Here is a 21,464-nt window from a genome sequence, read left to right as displayed (position 1 = left end):
GGTGCATCAAGGGAGCGTTGGAAGGGGGGTAAGTTGTCCATGCTGAATCCACGTATCTAGAACCACGATGACATCTGTGCATACCAGCACGATGTGTCCCCCTGTAAAACTAACTGTCTGGAGGACTCAAGGACCAATGTGGTATATCTATCTTTGGTAGTATCCCATAATCTGTGCATAAAGGAGATTGATCTGGTAAGTGCCTATATCTCGGGGGGGGAGGGGTTCGCTCTAATGATCTCATGTGGCACGGAGGCCTTGGCTCTAATCAACTAAGAGATCATAGATACCAAGGGCCTCTCCATAGCTCTCCACCCATCGTGACCTACAAAGGGTCCCCAAACCTCAACCCCATAGAGCATAGCTGAAGCTACTAAGGTATCAAAGAGCTAGGGTTTTGTTCGGGGTTCCTCCAATTGAACCTGCAAACACATCTTCTCCAATCTTCCCAAGGCCGCATACGCTAGGGTCAATCTAGTCTTTGCTGCTCTCTTCAAAGAAAACCTTGGCCCAGTGAACACTACCCCAAGATAAGTCTATGCATTTGTGTACTCCACAGTCTCCTGACCATAACTGAACGTAGGTGCTGATCTCCTGATCCACTGCGGGGTGGTGTTAAACCATACTTACTTGGAACGGGAACGGGAACGGGAACGGGGGGACTTTGGAACGGTGGAACGGAAACGCCGGAGTAGTACACTAAAAAAACGCTAAAATCAGCTTATAAATTAGTAAACAACTATAAGCCAAGCTTCTAACATCTAGTTGCACAACTAGAATCATGGTTAGTCATGTTTCAACATGTCGCTTGTGCGCGTTAGTGGTTGCGGACAGAGCTTGAGAGACGGAGAGAGGGACGGAGCTTGAGAGACGGAGAGAGGGAGCTTGAGGCCAGAGCCTTGAGAGAGGGATGGACTCCAATGGAGGGATGGATCTTGAGAGCTTGTGGCAGCTTGAGAGAGAGGGTGAGAGTGGCTCCCCAACTTCAAATTTTTGAAAATGGTTATTTTTTCAAAACTTGCTCCCCCCGTTCCGGTTGCCCGTTCCGCCCGTTCCGCTGTTATGTTCCGGTTCCGGAATGTTAAAACTTTCCTGTCACTATTTCAGTAGACTGCATCGGCTGGAACGCCGTTTTGATATGGCAAGGGCCCATTCCGCCCATTCCCTGTTACAGTGTGTTAAACACCATAACCTTGTTTACCAAGGTTTACAGACAGACAATCCACTATCCTCTGGAAAGCTATGTAATGCATCCAACTGCCGTTTCATGCCCTCCGGTGAGTCGGATATCAACACAATATCATCAGCATATAGCAACAATGGAATCATTTTCCTGCCAGCTAGGCACCTTTGTCACCCTCTTTGTCAATATAATTAAACACCTCATCTACATACATACCAAACAGGGTTGGGGACAATGAACAACCTTGTTTCACTTCAATAGTGGAGTGCACTAAATTAGATATCCCTTCTGGAGTGTGTACATGTCACACCACTGATTTGTATAGAACCATGATCCCCCAAATCAACTCATTGAGCACTCCCATCTCTTGTAGTCGGTGCATCAGTTTGACTCTGGGCACCAAGTCAAATGGTTTTTGAAAATCCACAAAGCTACAATAAATTTGTCTCCCATGTGCCCTACCCTCCTCGATGATGGCTCTCGGTGTCAGAATGTGTCAAGAGTGGAGAAGCCTCTCCTGAAACCGGCATGTCCCGTAGCCCGTACACCCTCATTCTCTGCCCATTTACTCAACTGTTGCTCAAGGATAGATGCATACAACCGTGCCAATGTGTGTCCAATCATAATAGTACGGTAATTTCTAGGCTCTGTAGGATCACTTGCCTTGAAGATATGCACAATAGTAGAAAGTCTTCAAGTCTTAGGTAGACCCTCACACATGACACGATTGAACAAGACTGCAAGAACCTTTGGCAACATATCTCTGGCATGTATAAAGTTCTCTGCTACTAGACCATCATGATCATATGCCCTTCTGGTCCTCATCTTGTCAATGACCGTCTTTACCATCTCAATTGTAAAAAAGGTACTTGTAGATGGGCATGGCTTAGGAGGATCTGGAAGGGGTGTCTGTCCAAGGACCGTATATAAGGATGTTGCATACTGATCCCATATGTCAGGGGAAGTAATCATTGGGGGAGGGGAGTGCTCTTGAAAGAGACGCCATGCCTCTCCCGAGTCTCTGCTCAAGAACAACCGGCATAAGTCTCGCTCCATTTGAGCTAGAAACACTCGCTTCTTCTGTCCCACAAGGCGCCGGGAGGCTATCCTAGACTGTCTGTGATCGATGATCCCTAGGAGATCCTTCTGAAGCTATGCTCTCGTCTCTCTACATTCCTCGTCATACCAACTGTTCTGAGGCAGGCTGACTTCTCTGATGAAGCTGAATGTGTGGGTATGCCTCTGTTGCTGCATCATGTAATGTCTCAGTCAGTTAAGTGGTGAGCTCCTCCACTGAAAGTCCTAGCTTTGTTGTTGTACATAGACGACCATAGATCTCCTTTATATAGATAGGGTCAGTCTCTCGTGTAAACGTATAGCGGGTATGTGTCCTCCTTCCTGACACTTGGGCTGTCCTATATTGAAAGGATTTTGAAAGTGTCAAAAGAGCATGATCCACTGCTACACCCACAGGTTTGGGTCCTACTATGAAATCTTGAATGCAGGAGATGAAGCTCGGTTGTGCCATGACATAGTCCACTGTGCTGGCCCCATGCCTATGTGGGAAGCAAGTAATCCCAGTTGCTGCGAGTGATGTAAGCCATTAAGTATGGCCAATCCAAAAAACGCTCACTGCTGCTGCTCCCCCGCCTCGCTTGCTTTGCCCACCATCGCCAGCCCAGCCCAACCCTCCCCCCCCCCACAGCGCCCCTCCTCGCCTCGTTGCCCCTCGCTGCCCTCCTCTTTCGCACCGCCGCGCTGCCTCCTCCCCCGTTGTCTCGCTGCCCCCGCTCGCCACGTTGCCCCCTCCCACCCACTCCCGCTGCCCCTCCCACGCTGTCCCTCGTTGCCCCCTCTCGCCTTTTTTGCGCTGCCCCCTTCCCTTTCTTTTCCACTGTCCCTGCTCGTCATTTGGCCCCTCCCCCCGCTCCTCCTACTTGTGCCATCCCCTCCCCCTCCAGTCTCTGTCGCCTGATAGAATTGTTTTCACAGGAGCCTCGACTCTCGCCTTCGACTCCCCTCTGTTCGCCCTTGCAGCAACACAGACACATATGGAGAATTCTGCTTCGCCACAGAGAGACTCCACTGCAGTCCCCTCGCCTGACCCCGCAAAGCCCACCATCGGACTTGCTCTCTCACCAACAGAGCAAGCGAGCTTAGAGGCAGAGGTGGTGCGCCTTCAGGCCACCTCTATTATTTGGAAGATTCTCGGCACCAGACCCAACAGAGGGTAAGTGCGTGATCTCCTTCGGGCCCGCCTTCTCGCAGAGATAGGCAAGATTCTTGATGTTCAGCTTCTTGGACGTGGCTACTACCAGATAGAGTTTGAGACCTCCGAGTGGGTGTGCAAGGTCATTGCGATGAGCCCCCTGGCCATCCGTGCAGTTCGAGGACACTTTCGACAGTGGTGCCACGGTTTCGACCCAGCTACTGACGTTCTTGTCGAGGAGATAGACCTGCCCATCTTAGTTTGCTTCCCCGGCCTGAGAAGGGAGTACCTTCCGCTCCTTTCCAGGATAGGCTCAACGATTGGGAGTGTCCTAGAAAGACACCTGGCACGAATGCCTCCGTAGCTGCCAAGGCGGCCGGCATCCCCACAATACGTGTTTTGGTTCGGTCACCCACACTCTCCCGAAGGTCATCCTACTACCTTGGGTGAGCGGTGGTGGGTTCCGACAAAGCGTGGAGTATTCGGGTCTCCCGAATCAATGTTTTGTTTGTCGAGAGATGGGCCATGTTGTGAAGGACTTGCCACGAAGGAGACCTTGACCTACACCATAGACCCATCCCCAGCCTTCAAGGGTTTGCCAGCAGAAGCAGACAAAGTCACAGAGTACGCAGGCAGAGCCACCCTTCGAGCCTGGGGCTCCAGCGGAGGAGGGTTGGCAGTAGGTTTGTGGTCGACGTCGGCAGGGGCCACCGCGCCAGCCTGGCACTTAGTGTGGTCCCTAGGCTCCTGCCCAGTAGTAGTGGGTTCCCACAAGGAATCGATTCGATCCTCTTCAGCAGGACGAGGTCCTTGCTCAAGCCTCCACCTCACCCTCACCCTAGACAGCCCCTCCTCCCCTCGGGTTCCCCTCTTCCGCCCCTTTCCCTGCACCTCCTCCCTCTGCCTCTCCATCTCGCCCTCCTCCCTCTGCCGCTCCCTGAAACGAACGTGGAGATGGATCTCTCGGCTACACAGACCGCCTACAAATACGTGTCGGACAAACCACCCGACCATAGCCACCGTCCTGTAGCTCCCCCGTGTTGGGGCCAGCGTCCGAGGACGTAGGCGTGCACCTGTAAGACCGAGCGTTTCATACCACCCAGCCTCACCTCCTCGAGGTGACCTCGCGCACTCCTAGCCTCGTGGGCTAACCACTGGCACTTCTGCCAGCGGGGGTCAATAACTGCAAATGAGGCCTTGGCCTCCCTTTTATAATAATGGCCGACCACACTGGCCATGTTCACACTACGTCCGCCCGGACATTGGACGCCCATCCCGATGGCATTTGGGCTAGATCCCCTCTCTTCTGAGCGGGACATAACATCTTAAGAACCATTGATGTCCTCATCAATGAAGTGGGGATATTGAGCCTTCAAAGCTCTAACGGGTTCCCAAGTAGCAAACCTTTCAGATCGAGTCTTCCATTTAATTAAGTACTCGTCATAAGCCTTTTGACACGAATGACGGGTACGATGATCTAAAACTGCCTCTGGTTCTTGAGGAATATACTCAGTTTGCATATCTTGCCACACATTTTCCTTGATGGGCACGACGACGTCGGCTTCGCCCAATTTTACTTTAAGGTTGCTGACATGAAACACTGGATGTACACCATAGTTACCCGGAACGCGGAACGGGAACAGCGACGGGATCCCCGCGGAACGGGGGAACGGCTAGGGGTCCGGAACGGGAACGGCGCGGAACGGGAGGTTAAAAAACACCCAAATAGTGCATTTTTTAGCTCCTTGTGTTTAAATACAAGGAGTATTAGAGTGCTTTGACTCTAATACTCACAAAAAACTCGTTTTGAAGACCATTCAACCTTGCTATGACTAGATGAAGATGAGAGAGAGAGAGTGACTTGAGAGAGTGAGAGGGAGTGACTCGAGAGAGTGAGAGGGAGAGGGAGAGATTTGAGAGAGTGGGAGGGAGAGGAAGAGAGCTTGAAGGCTTGAAGCCTTGAGCCTTGAGAGAGTGAGTCTTGAGAGGGAGAGATCTTGAGAGTGTGAGAGGGAGAGAGCTTGACCCTTGAGGATTAGCTTGTGGAGAGAAAGGGGGAGGGGGGTGCATTTTATGAGTCCTTGAGGCCTTGCACACTTCAAAAAGAAGCCCAAACATTTACTTCAATTTTTCCAATTTTTGCCAAATTTGTTTGTAGCCGTTGGCCGTTCCAGGGGCATTCCGGAACATTCCAGAACGTTCCGGAACGGCCATTCCGGTTTGCACTGGCCACCTGGAACGTCAGACGTTCCGGGACGTTTCGGAACGTTCGGGAAGGGAACTGCCCCCGGGAACGCCGGAACGGGGGCTAGGGGGCGTTCCCCGGTAACTCTGATGTACACTAACATCCGAAGGAAGAGCCAATTTGTAGGCAACTTGGCCAATTTTCTTTGTGATCAAGAATGGACCACAATATCTAGCTGAAAGCTTATAATGCTTTCCTGTTCGCATAGTCTTGGAATCCTTGGGTATCTTCAGATAGACCCATTGTCCCACATCTAGAGTCCTTGGAGATCTCTTTTGATTAACATAAGTAGTGACTCGATCACGAGCCGTTCTTATACTATCCTTAGCCACTTCAAGCATTTCTTGCATATCATACAGGAAATCAAGAGCTTGGCGTTCTTGACTTTCTCTAAGCCAATAGGAATTGGGGATTTAGGCTCGAATCCATACATCAACATGAATGGGCTAAATCCAGTAGCAGAATGCTTGCTACTATTATAGGCAAACTCTAATTGTGGAAGATACCTTTCCCAGTCAGACTACGTATGAGAGACATAGGCTCTTAACATGTCCTCTAACGTCTGATTCATCCTCTTAGTTTATCCGTCAGACTCAGGATGGTCAGAAGACGACATACTCAACTTCATCTGAAGGTGAGCAAAGACATCTTGCCAAAATCGGCCAGTGAACTTAGTATCTTGATCACTGACAATATGTTCTGGGAGACCATACAGCTTATAAAGCTAATCGATAAATAAAACCGCCAACTCATGGCTTTTTACTGTCAACTTCGTTGGTATAAACTTCGCTATTTTTGTGAGTCTATCGACCGCAACCCAAATAGCGTCATTGCCCCGACTAGTATTTGGCAAACCAACGATGAAGTCCCATGGAAATACTCTGCCATTTGGCATCTGGGATTTCCAATGGATGTAGCAGGCCGGCTTTCCTAAGGCGCTCTGCCTTATTGATCTGACACTGAGCGCAACTCTTTACATAGCTCTCTATGTAAGAGCGCATTCTTGGCCAATAGAAATATCGCTTGACCAAAACCAAAGTTCTCTGGATGCCTGGGTGCCCAGCGCTAGGAACATCGTGGCATTCGCACAAAATCCTTTGTCGAATCACATCGATTTTCGGCACGCAGACTTTACCATTTCTGAACAATAGTCCACCTCTAATGGAATATTGTCGCTGTCTCGTCTCTCCAGCACGACTCACTTGGGTCTCCGGACCATCCAAGCGTGTATGCGAGTCATGTCCCGCTTCGACCTCGTTCCATATCTTGCCAAAATGGCCATCAGAACGACATAGCCCTCGGAGAGAGAGATAGAAATCCGTCGAGATTTCAGCCATAGACAAGGCATTAACCTTAGGAATCCGGCTGAGTGCATCAGTAACTCGATTGCTGGATCCTTTTCTATAATGGATTTCAAAGTCGAACTCTTGCATAAGCTCAACCCATCTAGCCTTCCGGCCTCTGAGATCACCCTGATTACAGATATAGTGCAAGGAGTGATGATCTGTCCATGCAACAAATGTAGAGCCATACAAGTAGTGCGGCCATTTCCTCAGGGCATGGACTACGGCGTAAAGCTCCTTCTCATACGTTGGATAACGCATCTCAGCGTCAGAAAGTTTCTTAACAGGACGTCCATCTTGGTATAATGCCGCACCAATAGCATAATCACTAGCATTCGTTTCAACCACAAATGGTTTGCTAGGATCCACAATGTGCAATATTGGCGCAGTAGTCACCAAGTGCTTTAGTGTCCGAAATCTCTCGTCGAGACGCTCATTCCAGACAACAGGGGGATTACCTTTACGATGAGGACGCGAAGTCTTTGGCCCTTTCACCCCTCCTCTTAATAGTTGCGTAAGCGGAGCAACAACTTTAGAGTAATCCTTGATAAACTTGCGAAAGAATCCAGTAAAGCCTAAAAAGGACTTTACTTGGCGTACATTCTTCAGAATGGGCCAATTTCGCACTTTATACAATTTTTTAGGGTCAACGCGAATTCCATCGCGAGTAATGATGTGACCCAAGTACAGAAGCTCTTTCTTAAAGAATTCACACTTAGAAGCCTTAGCATAAAGCTTCTTAGTTCTCAGTACTTCGAGAACAGCGCGTATATGCGCTAAGTGCTCAGACAAACTTCGGCTATAGATCAAGATGTCATCAGGAAATACAACAACGAAATTGTCTAGAAACGGTCTCAGCAGATCATTCATCATCTGCTGAAACGTAGCTGGAGCATTGGTCAAACCAAAAGGCAAGACCCAAAACTCATAGTGACCATAACGCGTATGGAAGCCTGTCTTAGGAATATCTTCCAGTTTGATTTGTATATGATGATAGCCTGATCGCAGGTCTATCTTCATAAAATACAACGCTCCATGGAGCTGATCTATCAGATCGTCCATGCGCGGGAGCGGATACTTGTTCTTGACTGTGAGCTTATTCAACCCCTTGTAATCCACGCAAAAGTGCATAGTGTTATCCTTCTTTCGAGAAAGTAACACTGGTGCTCCCCACGGGAACTTACTTGGTCGAACGAAACCCCTGTCGAGATAATCTTTCAATTGCCGTTGAATCTCGTCCTCTTCGGTTTTACTAAACCGATAGGGTTGCTTTGAGAAGGGCTGACTACCAGCCACCAACTCAATGCCATGATCGACTCCTCTCGAAGGCAGCAAGACAGGAGGTAGATCATCAGGAAAAACATCCTTGAAATCAGTCATGATTTGTCGGATAAGGTTGGATTTGTCGGAATCCCCAAGTTCAACAGAAGAACATGAAACCTTTTTACGAAATTCAGTGACAGAAGTACCAAGCACTAATGAATCAAACCAAGCAGATGGTACACATTGATAAAAGTCAACATCAGAAGACATGATTTCTTTATACATTTCCAAAGTAGTAAGAATTGATATTGCAAAACCATTATTTATAGACTTCTGATTACAAAGCGACACAGATACGTGAGGCATGTCCTGCTTAAAAAAAACAAGAGAGTGATGTGCATAGTCTATATACAATGAGTCTTGTTTATCATAAAACCATGGAATTCCTAAAATAACATCTGCTCTGTCCAAGCGCATGATGTGGAAATCCAGGTTCTCTTTGTAATCAGCTAGCTCGAGTGACAAGTCTGGAACCATCCGATCCCATACATCCGTATCCTTGCCACGAGCCATCTTCACGCGATACTCATGGTCACTGTCCCGCGTCCGCAGGCTCAGTTTCTGCACCAATTTTGCAACTACAAAATTGTGTGAGCTTCCATTATCAAGGAGTACGGTCATGTCATGACCATTGATCTTCCCGGGGAAAGGGAGAAGATCGTGCTTATCAAACACTTTGGTGCTAAAAGTACAGTTAGTGCATGAACTGTGCACTAAATGATGGATTTCAACTTGAATGACATCAGAGTTACCTGAGATCTCTTGAATCTGAACCAAAGGACGGCCTTGTGGTTTCTTCGTCTTCTTCTTGGGGCAATCCTTGATTTGGTGACCCGTCTGGCCACATCCGAAGCAAGCTCCCTTCTTTACTGCATCAACAACTGAAGCATTTTTGGCTTTCTTCTTCTCTTGAGATCTCGGCGGTGATTTGGACTTATGCTGGAATCGGGGTCGCTTCCTCGAAGCGCCCTCACCAGATTGATGGCCTGCAGTTCTTTTCTTCTCATAGTTGGAATTGGGGTCGCTTCCTCGAAGCGCCCTCACCGGATTGATGGCCTGCAATTCTTTTCTTCTCATAGTTTGCTCCATTTATCAAATGGAACGTTCTGGCCTTTGCCACTGCATCCTCGACATCAGTCGGGGCTTTGTCCTTGATTAAGGCCCAACGGTAATCCTCATGTAATCCCAGCGTGTGTAGAATCCACCTTGTAGAAGGTGAGCGCCTCCTTGAAAGCTGTCGTATACTTATCAAAAGACAGAGTTTTCATTGAAAGACTCTGTAGTTTGGCATAGGCTTTCAAAGTTGAAAGGATCCATTTTGGCGAAATCCCTCTTGAATTTCACACAAAAGTCAGCCCACGTCGTAGGCTTCTCTGTCATGTCGCGCCACCAAGTAAGCGCCTTACTGCGCAGATAGAGAGGTATCGTCTGAATCCTCCGTTCATCATGCTCCCCATGGAGATCAAAGTATGTGGTCCACTAGTGAAGCCAGTTATTTGCGGCCAGTTCCGTACACTCCTCTTCCCCTGAAAAATTTGTAGTTTTGTACGGAATCGTGGCAGTCTGACCTCCCTGTGAACGCCCAAAAGCAGCAATCTGCATCCGCAATTGCTGGAGATGGGTTTCGCCCTCGGAAATACGCGCAGTCGTCGATTGAGCCCTATTTTCGAGAGTAGAGAGTCGGGAACTGAGCCCTTGCAGGACCCCTTCGAGAGAGGCCAAGCGAAGGTTCGTCTGAATGTTCGCGTTTTCCAGAGCGGTAACACGCTGGTCGAAACTCTGGAAAGTACTTGTAATCCGTGTGTAGAGAGCATGCGTGAATGGAATTTGGATATTACCTGGCGCGTCGTCACGCTGCATATCTGAGTTGGAGGAATCTATGGCAAAGTGCGTGAAAAACTGGAAATTTCACGCGAAACTGGGCCTTTTCTGTACTTTTCGTTCGCGAAAAGTTGAAGTTCGAGGAGCTCCAAGCGTCGGCGTGAGCGTCCGACGGCGAGCAGGTGATCGCGGGAGCGCGAGCGGGTGAATGGGAGGAGCAGTAGAGAGAAGTAGAGAGCTGAAAAATGAGTTTCTCTGCAGGAAAACTCAGTCTCTGTAAGTGACTTTTAATAAAACACAGGTTTCATATTCACCTTTAAAAAAAAATCAAGGTGTCCTCACTTAAAAGGGCCTGGCCTTTTAATAAATTAATAAGTCACCTTGTAGCGTTAAAAAAAAACGCTTAGCGTTGGAAAGAAGTAGTGAGAATGAGCAGGGACGCATGCGTGGAGGAAAAAAAAAAGCTTGATGCGTGGCAAATCTGCCCCTACCCACAAGCGTGTGCGGGCCTGTGCCAAGCATGCGATTTACTGCCCTGCTGGAGCCAACTCGGACCTCACGCTAGGGAATTTTTTTTTGCCACCACTCTGTCTTCCCACGCTCAAGAAGTCCCTGCTACAGAGAGGGAGGTACTTCTCTCTCTCTCTCTCTCTCTCTCTCTCTCTCTCTCTCTCTCTCTCTCTCTCTACGCTTCGCACTGAGAAGGAGATTACAGAGAGATTTGAGAAGTTACAAAATGCTGAGTTTTAATCTAAAACCAGCAAATTAATGAACAATACTGATTTTCATCGAAAACCAGTAAATTCAATAAAAATCCTCTGATTTTCAGCACTTCCCCCTGTTAAATTGCTTGATTTTATCAAAAATCAGTGAGCAGCTCATTAAATTTCACCTGCAAACATGCCCATGAGAAGAAAATAATCGATCAAACAATTATATCATAAAAAATTACATAAAACAACGATTATCCGACTCGAACCAATCCGTAGGTGTGCACACAGTCCTTCGTGCAGCGACTCTGATACCATGAAACGAACGCGGAGATGGATCTCCCGGCTACACAGACCGCCTACAGATACGCGTCGGACGAACCACCCGACCATAGTCACCATCCGGCAGCTCCCCCGTGTTGGGGCCAGCGTCCGAGGACGTAGGCGTGCGCTTGTAAGACCGAGCGTCCCATACCACCCAGCCTCACCTCCTCGAGGTGACCTCACGCACTCTTAGCCTCGTGGGCTAACCACTGGCACTCTACCAGTGGGGGTCGATAACTGCAAATGAGGCCTTGGCCTCCCTTTTATAATAACGGCCGACCACATTGGCCGTGTTCACACTACGTCCGCCCAGACACTGGACGCCCATCCCGACGGCATCTGGGCTAGATCCCCTCTCCTATGAGCGGGACATAACACTCCCCCACGCCCCCCCTCTCCCCCTTCTCCCTCCAGCCCCCCTGCTCCCACATCTCTTCCCGCTCCATCCCCGCAGCCGTCCCAAAGGGCAGGACCTTCCTTGGCTGCTAGGAGATCTCTTGGTAGCGCTTTTGCCACGAGTCGCTTGGCGAGAGAGGGACAACCTTTCTTGAGACCCCCTCTTCTGGTGTAGACTTCCCCCTTTGCAGCAATTCCTTGTGGTTTGACGAGCTTCGACATTCGACGTCGTTGGGATTTCTTTTGCATACGACTTTACACGGTTTCTCGGCAACCCCTCACCAGACCTTGAGGCAGCTTGCTTGAGAGTTCATGTATTGTTCCTTGCAACTATGGGGATAGGGCCTTGGACTCAGCGGTTGGCTTCTCTTTTCCCCTATGCGGCAGGGACGAGTCTGAGTGGACTCTTGACTCAGTGTTGGAGTGGCTGCATGCACAGGCCCTAGAGTTCTCTCATCAAATGGGAGACCGAGGGGTTACAAGCTTGGTTCAGACTCTATGGCCTTTGTCCAAGTTTTCTGTGACACCTTTAGATTCAGCAGGATGTAGACACATTGTGGTTCACTTCTTTGCTGGCATGCAAAGCCCGCCATGTTATGTACACATACATGAGGACTCCTGGACAGAGGAGGTTGCTTTACGCACGACCCGTTCTACTTGGGCTTGGGCTAGACACTCTTTGCAATCACGCCTATCTCGGGACGCTCGGATGCGGATTACTCCCCATTCAAGCTTGCCTCCAAGATAGCACGGTTAGCTACTGTTGCAACATCAGTTCTCTCTTGCTCCGCTCCCCATGAGGATTGTTTCATAGAACGTGTAGGGATTAGGTAAGCCCCAGTTTCAGCGTCAGAGGGGTCGACTGTGTCAAGAGCTTCAGCGATGCCTTGTGGGAGGAGAGATTGACCTTCTTATGCTACAGGGGCATCATTTGTATGAGAGCCGCATTAGACGTTGTGGTAAGCTTTTGCGTGGGCGATATGAGACTTTTTGGTTAGTTGCATTTGGACCTGGTGGCATCCAGGGAGGGGTATGCATGACTATTGCGGACTCTTGGCAACAGGCCATTGTGGACAGAGGTATTATTTAGCCTGGCATGGCTCAATGGATTACTATGCAGGTTCAGGGGTGCCTCTTGGGTTTCTTGAACATCTATGCGCCCAATGTGGCGAGTGCGCGTGCAGAGTTTTGGTCTCACATTGTAGAGTCTTTGCCGTAGGCAAAGCAATGGTGCATTGGGGGTGACTTCAACATGTTGGAGGACCCCTCTTACAGGATTGGAGGTAGCCACACTACAATGCATGGAGTTGAGTTGGCAGCTTGGGAGAGGTTATGTATGACTGCGGTTTCAGATGTGTGGCAACATTCTAGCTTTGTGAGGCTCCCAGACAGCCTGGCCTTCTCTCGCTCGGACCGTAGAGTGGGAGGAGTGAATCTATCTCGGATATATCGCTTCAACACTAGCGACCATTTTTGTGATTTGAGTGGGACAATTTGCATTTTGGTAGGAACTTCGTTTTCAGACCATGCACCAATGATTCTCACAGTGTGACAGATAGATAGAGGAGGGGAAGCACGATGCTACACATCTTAGAGAGGGTCTTACTGGACTCTGCGCTCAGAGAGTGAGTGGAGGCTCTTTAGACAGAGGGTTTAGACATGCAGGACTCTCCTTTGACAGAGTGGCCTCTGGACTTGCTCAACTTAGCCGCGGCTATTTCTCCAGGAGTCTACGGCCCGCCTGGCTGCAGCGAGAGGAGGAGCAACGTCTTCGATGAGGCTTTCCTTCCTTGCAGAGGATGCAAGAGCAGCATCGAGACAGTCCTTGGTTGGAGGAGCAGTTGCAGCAGGCTCGCGAGAAGCTTGCCCGCACAGAGAGACGCCATGAGTTTGCTTTTCATCGACAGGCATTGTAGTGGGCCCAGGTGGGTGACAGAGTGACAGGGGCTTTCTTTGAGACAGTGGGGCCCCGACATGGGTATGCCAGTGTCAACCAGTTGAGGAGGCCCGACGGGTCTATTGCTTCAGAGCCAGAGGACATGCGTGCAGTTGCTACTTACTTTTACCGTGACCTACTGTCTGCAGAGCCTCAGTCAGAGCGTCACGATGCATGCAGAGAGCAAGTGTGGGCACAGATACCTTGTCTTGTGATTGAGGAGATGTGCCAGAGGCTTGAGGTGCCTCTTCAGCTAGAGGAGCTACACGCGGCCCTTAGAGCACTTCCTCGTGGTAGCTGTCTAGGTGAGGATGGTTTGACTCCCAGCTTATTCTTGGAGTACTGGGACTTGCTTGGTTCAGATCTCTGTAGCGCTTTTCAGTACATCTTGCACACAAGAGAGATGCCTGAGAGCATGAGTGAGGGCGTGATTTACCTCACTCCCAAGGAGGGTGGCTCCTTGGATGAGATTCGACAGTGGCGGCCCATCACTATCCTCAACTCATCCCACAATATTCTTGCCAAGGCTTTAAGTTTAAGGATACAACCACTTGTGGAAAGCATTATACATGGGACACAGACACGTTTTGTCAAGGAGCGTAGTATCCTCGACAACATCCTTACTTTTTGGGAGGCTTTTGCCCTCGCGCGTCTCCATGGTGAGGATTTGGTGATACTTCTTCTCGATTTTGAGAAGGCCTACGATAGAGTTGACTCGGACGTTTTGGAGGGCACTCTTCGCAGGATGGGCTTCTCAGATGCTTGGATCAGAGGTGTGTCAGCTATTTACAGACGGACACATAGTCGGGTACTTTTGTCATGAGGTAGAGGTGATCGTTTCATGCTCACACATTCGCTCAGACAGGGCTGCCCTCTTGCTCCCTTCCTCTTTCTGTTCTATGCTGAGGCGATGAGCAGGTTTTTGGTTCACAGTAGGTTGGTCTACATGGCTTAGCGCTCCCTATTTGGGGAGATGAGCTACTGGATGCTGAGTTTACAGACGACTCAGCCTTGTACTTGGATGGCCATGAGGCCAACCTTCACAGGTGTGAGCAGGCTCTTGAGACCTTTCGTTGTGTATCAGGTGCACTCATCAACTGGAGAAAGACAGTGGCATTTTTGGTTGGTAGTGCTCCTGCGCCTGATTGGCTGCTAGGTGAGGGTTTCAGATAGATTCCCCAAGGGACTTCATTTTGATATCGAGGATTCCTTTCATCAAGCAGATTTGGGTTGTCAGGTTGGCTTGGACTTGTCTCCTGAGCGGCAGATTGCTCCCCTCCTCCTATCCATAAGGAGGAAGTTGTTACATTGGAGCTCCGCACGACTTTCTTTGGCAGGCAAAGTCGTAGTGGCCAACCAGGTGTTGTTGGCTACTATGTGGTACATCACTTCTTGTTGGATCTTTTCGAGTTCCTGCATCAGCCAGGTAGAGAGGCTGATCAAGAACTTCCTTTGGTCAGGGCGTGATACTCAGATAGCCCGGGCCAAAGTGGCATGGTAGGTCATCATTCTTCCTTGTTCTCAGGGAGGGTTGGGGATCATATATCCATCACAGCAGAGGAGAGCCCTTCTAGGGAAGTTTGTCATCAGAGGACTTCTTTAAGGAGAGGAGCCCTGGAAGGAGTTTTTGCTCTAGCGGCTTAGTGCTAGAGTGCCTCAGGTTGGAGGCCCCTAGATGGATTTTCAAAGAGATGCGTAGAGTTGGCCTAAGCAGGAGATTGGAGGACTGCTTCGCTTTGAGTCTGCTTTGCTCCTAGGAGCAGCTGCGGAGAGGCCTGGAGCAATGTCACCCTACTTGCACCTAGGAGCGCTTGAGACAGCCCCTTGTTTGGAACCCCATGGTTAGCACTCAGAGAGGCCAATTTATTGGTAGTAGGCCTCATGTTTCTTGGGGTCCCATGGCAGAGGGTCTAGCACGCACTTTAGGTGACTGGCTACAATTCTCAGGCTTGTCAGAGGAGCTTCAGGGCATCCAACTTCAGGGCATGAGAGGGGTGCAGAGCATGTGTCAGGACATCATAGAGGCAGTACCAGTTGAGTGGCTCACACCTCTCGAGTGAGCAGCGCCTAGATGGATGGGGGCCTTCACTCGAGTGGAGGTTCTCATCGCAGTTCGGGCTTGCTCAGAGACTGTACCTTCCCCGTTTTTCGAGCCACAGGGTGAGGGACGCTTACACCGAGTTTCAGTAGAGGCTCCATAGGTGGCAGAGTGTTGTTTTCAGAGGATCCGAGTTGTGGGCATCTGCGGAAGGACTTGTGTCATAGATCTTGACCCAGCGGCTCTTGAGACTTGCCTCTGGAGGCCGTGGACTTGGGAGAGTTGTCCACTGGCACGAGTGCAGTGGGATCTTGGAGAGTGGTTTTGGAGGGACCCTTTCTCCTCATCAGACCATCCAAGTGTCCCTTTCTTTCAGTACACTGTTCGACTGGGACGTCACATAGTGGCAGCATGGAGAGGGGCTTGTCCTGTTGCAGCACTTCATTGGCAGGAGGAGGGTCTCACAACTGAGTTCTTGTTAGCATTTTGGGAGAGGTTGTGGGACTCCAGATAGCCGAGGCGAGTCACTTTGTTCCAGTGGCTGGTTGCACATTGAGCTACATCAGTTGGGAGCTGGCTAGTACATAGTGGTCTCTCGGCAGCATGCACAACTTGTGACTTTCTTGTGGAGAGTCAGCGCCATTGTATTTGGGACTGTCTGGGCACAACAGGTTTGGCTTCGTGTTCTTCGACTGATGCTAGCTCTTTCCACAGCACGGCAATATACTTGGGGGGAAGCTGTTTGGTCCACTCTCACGGGGCTGGCACTTCAATTTGAGCTATCCTCCACCAGCAGGATGATATTGATGTAGGGGGGTCGACCTACACTCCACAACACGGCAGTATACTTGGGGGAAAGCTGTTTGGTCCACTCTCACGGGGCTGGCACTTCAGTTTGAGCTATCCTCCACCAGCAGGATGATATTGATGTAGGGGGGTCGACCTACACTCCAGCTTGCTACAGAGCTTACTCCACAGGAGTGGTGCAGTGAGAGAGACGAGTGTTGGGATCTCATTTGCGGCCTAACACTCTGGTTCATCTCGTTGGCTCGCTGCTTTCGCATCTTTGAGGCTCGCCCTGTACCACCAGTAGAGACAATTCGGGATCTTTGGCTAGAGCTGATCCATACTCTTAGAGGACAGTTTGAGAGACTCCAGGGCAGCTCCGACCCCATGCGGGGGCGTAGAGAGGCTTTCCTTCGACTCTGGCGCCCTGGGCCTTTCTTCACCATGGTCCAGGATGTGCTCAGATGGCACTACCGTCCATATGTGTGGCTTTTCCCTCCTCCCATCTCTTGATTTAGCCTCATTGTACATATGCGTTTTTTCGTTGGGAGAGTCTCCCCCTCAGGATTGTTGTAGCCCTCTCTTGTAGAGGTGGTTGTAGCCCTATGGGCAGTTTCATTAACTAATAGAAGGATCTTTTCTCGGAAAAAAAAAGTATGGCCAATCCATGTGAGGCCCCCATTTCCATCAAATATCTCCCGTACTCAGTGTACTCCTCATCGTGTGAGCATCTGCCAAGCCCCATATCAGTGGTACATAGCTCTCAATATCTCATCTGAGGTATCATAAAAAATTGTATGACGATTTCTCGTGCGGGCATTAAAGTCACCCAAGAGAATGATGTCACTATCTCTGGAAAACTCCCAAATGTCCTCGTCTAATGCAAAGAAAGGGGACTGTCCTCTAGGTGCGGCATATGCTGATGTGCTGGCGGCAAAATAACACATAGCAATATACAATAATTTACTTGTCTCAGCTCTCAATCTCACCCACATGTATCTGGCCCGATCATCTCTCCAAACAATATGCACAAGCGGCTGTAATTTCTCCCTGAATAGGACTCCTACTCCGACCCTCTACCTCTATGCTGTGATCTTGTCTATGCTTGACAAGCTGTCTCCCACCTATATCCAGTCACATGTGGCATTAGCTGTCACGGTGCTTGGTGTGTCTTTGAGTAAAAGACGATGTCTCTCCCCATATAGCTGTCCTCAAATGCCTCTTTATCAAGACGAAGTGGCCGATTACAATTCCATTCTGCCATCTTTAGTGTGGTCCACAGGTCCTGCACCGTCATGCGGAGCGTCGTTCTAATATCACCACCCTTCCATCTCGGTAGAAAGCAATCTTACCTTTTTCCCTTGCCGCTCTAATATCCAGCATTGCCTCCTGCATATGTGCAATCTGCGAGAGCGTAAGGTCATCTCCGAGAAAGATGCCCATCTTCCTAAGAGTTGGTCTCTTCTTCAAAAAGTCCTCCTTCGCTTCCATGGAGGGGAAACGAAGATTAAGTGCCCTTTCCTTCGAGGTTTTCTCATTGCTACTCTCCAAAGCTCTCCTATGCATCGGCTCATTAACCCCCATCATAGTCATGAGTTCTTTCATCTCTTTATCAACATTATCTTTATCTTTGAGGCCACAAATTCTCACATGTAAGGCACGCACTTGTCTCCTTTGTTCCTCTTCAAGTGTCAAGTTACTGATGTTGGGTGTGGGGGTTGTTTCCTTGCCTTTTCCTTTCTTGGCAACTTTGATCCACTTCTCGGCCTCGTCTGCTTTCTATCAAGTCTTCGTAATAACATCCACCCAGGAAGTCTTCATTTCTTTGTGTTGCTCTTCTGCCTCTTTGATGGCCCGCACTTGCTCTTTGATTGTGCTGAGTTCTTCAATTACTGAGGGTTAGAGTTCTCCCTCTTCGAGTGTGTTTCGTGATCACGCCTTCAAGAGTCTTTATTTTGCCTAGAAGGTGCAATTAATCTTGTTGATGGTCTGACACATTTCTTCTTTGCATTTTTGAATGGCCTGCTCCTGAGGGTCGTCCTTGTCAACTTGCTTCTTCATGTTTTGGAACCGCAATAGGAGAGGGAGAAGAAAGTTCTTGGGAGATAGAAAAAGAAGAAGAGAATTTTAACGTCGTAGGAAACTATCCCAAGAGACCTTAAAGAGAAAACCACATTAAGTGAATAGTTGTTTCCACATTATGCATACATGTTTATTCCACATTTGTCTACAATCTCTGCAATTTTGAACCAATAGGTGTTCCCACATCACGCATACATGTTTATTTCACACCTATCCGCAGTCTCTGCAATTCTGAGAATTCTGCACCGCTTTTTGAGGTTCTGAATTCCTGCTGGGTTCTGAAATGTTGCTGAATTTGTGCTGAATTCTGAATTTCTGCAGGGGGAGTTTTGTAGTGCTGAATTTTGAATTTCGAATTTCCAAATTTTCTGTACTACTGCACGAGGGGAGGGGCTTGGGGGGGGGGGGGGGGGGGGGGGGGGGGGGTTGGTTGGTGGAGGTGCGTGAGGGTTGGGCTGAGGGAGCGGGAGGGGAGGGGCTGGGAGAGAGAGAGAGAGAGAGAGAGAGAGAGAGAGAGAGAGAGAGAGAGAGAGAGAGAGAGAGAGAGAGAGAGAGCTCATGCTTGTGAACGAAGTGTCTTGCTCTAGATACCCTGAAAATACAGGCTTACTACTCTAGGATGTCAGATGATTGAAACCACAGCAACTTGGATTTCCTGTTGCAATGGGAGTGAACTAGAATCACGCGCACATTGTTGAGGACATGTTGGGAACCGGGGCCAGATGTACATTTTGTGTTCATTTGAATTGTTTTCTTTTGAGGGATCTCTCCCTGCATATAACTAACAATCTTTGTGTGTTGGAATATTCACAGATTCACAATTTATTTGTTTTCCATGATCGTGGGTGTTCGTTTTGCAGGTTTGATGTCGTGGAGTGCAGACAGTCGCTACCTTCTCACACGAAATGACAATTCACCGACTGTTCTTTGGATATGGGATATATCTCGATTAGAGCTTGCTGCCCTGTTGATTCAAAAGGATGTCATAAGAGCAGCGGCATGGGATCCGATTTATCCTCGCGTTGCCTTGTGCACAGGAAGCTCACATCTGTACATGTGGACGCCTGCCGGGGCCTGTTGTGTGAAGGTTCCCCTTCCTCAGTTTAGTGTGTTGGATATGAAATGGAACTTTGATGGAACTTCATTGCTATTGAAAGACAAAGAATCCTTTTGCTGTACTTTTGTGCCAATGTTGCCGGACTTTGAAACAAATGAGTCTCCTCAAGATTCAGAGGGAGAGATTTAAATTTATGCTCGTTGACCTCTGTGAAGGTCATTGCTTGAAGGTGCTTCATGCAAATCAGGTAACAAGGAATGCTGTTAATTACTTAGTTGAATTGAAGGTGTTTATGATGCCTTATGATTGGTTATGAATTTTCAATGCATGCTATCTGCAAAGCCAAAATAGCAGCCACTAAAATGGTCAATTTTGGGGGGGATGATTGACTATCATCAAATCCTATGTTTGTTTGGCTTGTCAAAACAAAAGGATGTAGAAGAGCTAATTGTTTGAAACAGCATTTTAATCAGTGAGGCACTCTAGTACGGGCTTTCCTATGTGTCTGTTGTTAAAATCCTTACTAGAGATAACACAGCCTTTGTTTTGAATCATATATATGGCATGGACCATAATTTTCAAGGTACAAAATTTGGGCATTGTACTTGTAAATCCCGGTAAATGGATCGAAATGGCTTATCTTGGTTGTCTAACTAAGTTTTCGATTTATTTGAGAATTGGCCAATCAAAGTGTAATGTTTGTAGCTACCCTTACCACGCTAACACTTGCATGTGCTGATGTTTCAAACGTATGTGGACTAGAGCTAAAACTTACACCATTATGGCTATGTATATGAGCAAAGGTAAATCTTGGTGAGGCCAAGTTAGGTTGGTTTAATGTCCTTAGTCTAGCATGCAACATAATGTTGCTTTCACTGTCTCATTAATACTGACAAAATAGGCACTTGCTCTCACCCCCCCCTACCCCCACAAATACCCTACTTTACAAGAATCGCCACTTCAGCTCCTATCCTATCCCTACTCAAAATAACTAGCACTACACTAGTCAATCGCTATCCCCTTGGTGTAGTCACATCACTACCACTTGGCCAAGTATTGACATAATTCAACCCATTCTACCATGTAGTAGACAAAAATATGTCCATTTATAAGAGTGGTCAAATTCAGCTGCAGCATGTTATTAATGCATTAGAGAATTTGATACATACCCCACTGTAAGACAAACACCATACAAATCAATAGAACATTCAATAGAGGTCATAACAGCTCATACTCAAGGTTCAGACAAGAATTCAACCATGCTTGTGCACAGCTCAATACAAAGCAAAGAAATTAAGGATGACTTATCCATCAAAAATTATGAAACCACAGATGACCAATAGGAGAAAAGCAAGAGAACCATTGCTCCCAATCAAGGCAAGCAACCACTTGGTCCTTGGTTGACGGAGAATGCAAATAGCTACACTCTCCGATTTTTTTTTTTTTATAAATAGAGGATGTATGATCCACCGATTTGCAAAATATTATTACAAATATATTCTTCAAAAATATTGAAGTGCACAAGGCACATTGGTGCATACGTACACTACATTGTAGCTTTATGTTATCATTTCACAACAAAAATTACATTTTCCACAAGACACCGACATTGAATGGCAACACAATCAGTGCCATCGTCTACCTCCGCACACCTTGTTCTCATCAACCAGATAATGAACTCTAGAAAATCCAATACATAAGAATGTTGCAGAATTCAATTTGACTCTCAATTTCAGTATACTTAACAGCTCATTTTGTAGGAACCAAGGTGCTACATTCTAGAAAAGGGTGATAACTTGGATAAAGAGAAGAGATAAGTTTAAAGATCAACCTTTGAGTTGGGAATTCAAATTTGAACTCATATAACCAAGACACCAAACCCATGTTGGTAAAAGTTCTCTTTTTCGGGCTAACTTCCATCTAGGTGAGTGAATTCTATCATCGAAGGGCCTTTTGCTTCTTTTTGGTTTGTTTCCTTTTGAGGGGAGAAGGAAGATAGGATGTGGAATTA

At 48.1% G+C, this 21,464-nt stretch overlaps 1 protein-coding gene across 2 annotated transcripts in view; it reads left to right on the top strand.

Moving 5' to 3' along the window:
* The window catches only part of LOC147458820 (Transducin/WD40 repeat-like superfamily protein), a 44,412-nt gene extending 24,658 nt beyond the window's left edge, over positions 1–19,754 (top strand). For both annotated transcript variants that reach the window (XM_086510252.1, XM_086510253.1), the window contains exon 7: positions 19,257–19,754. In XM_086510252.1, the coding sequence (XP_086366378.1) occupies positions 19,257–19,642 (386 nt within the window). In that variant the 3' untranslated portion in view covers positions 19,643–19,754. The remainder of the gene's footprint in view (positions 1–19,256) is intronic.
* Positions 19,755–21,464: the final 1,710 nt, after the last annotated feature.

This window comes from Adiantum capillus-veneris, chromosome 4 (assembly GCF_014529385.1).
Source record: "Adiantum capillus-veneris isolate H3 chromosome 4, ASM1452938v2, whole genome shotgun sequence".
Taxonomy (NCBI): domain Eukaryota; kingdom Viridiplantae; phylum Streptophyta; class Polypodiopsida; order Polypodiales; family Pteridaceae; genus Adiantum; species Adiantum capillus-veneris.
The sequence above is the reverse complement of the archived record's forward strand: the minus strand, read 5'-3'. Positions and strand labels throughout refer to the sequence as shown.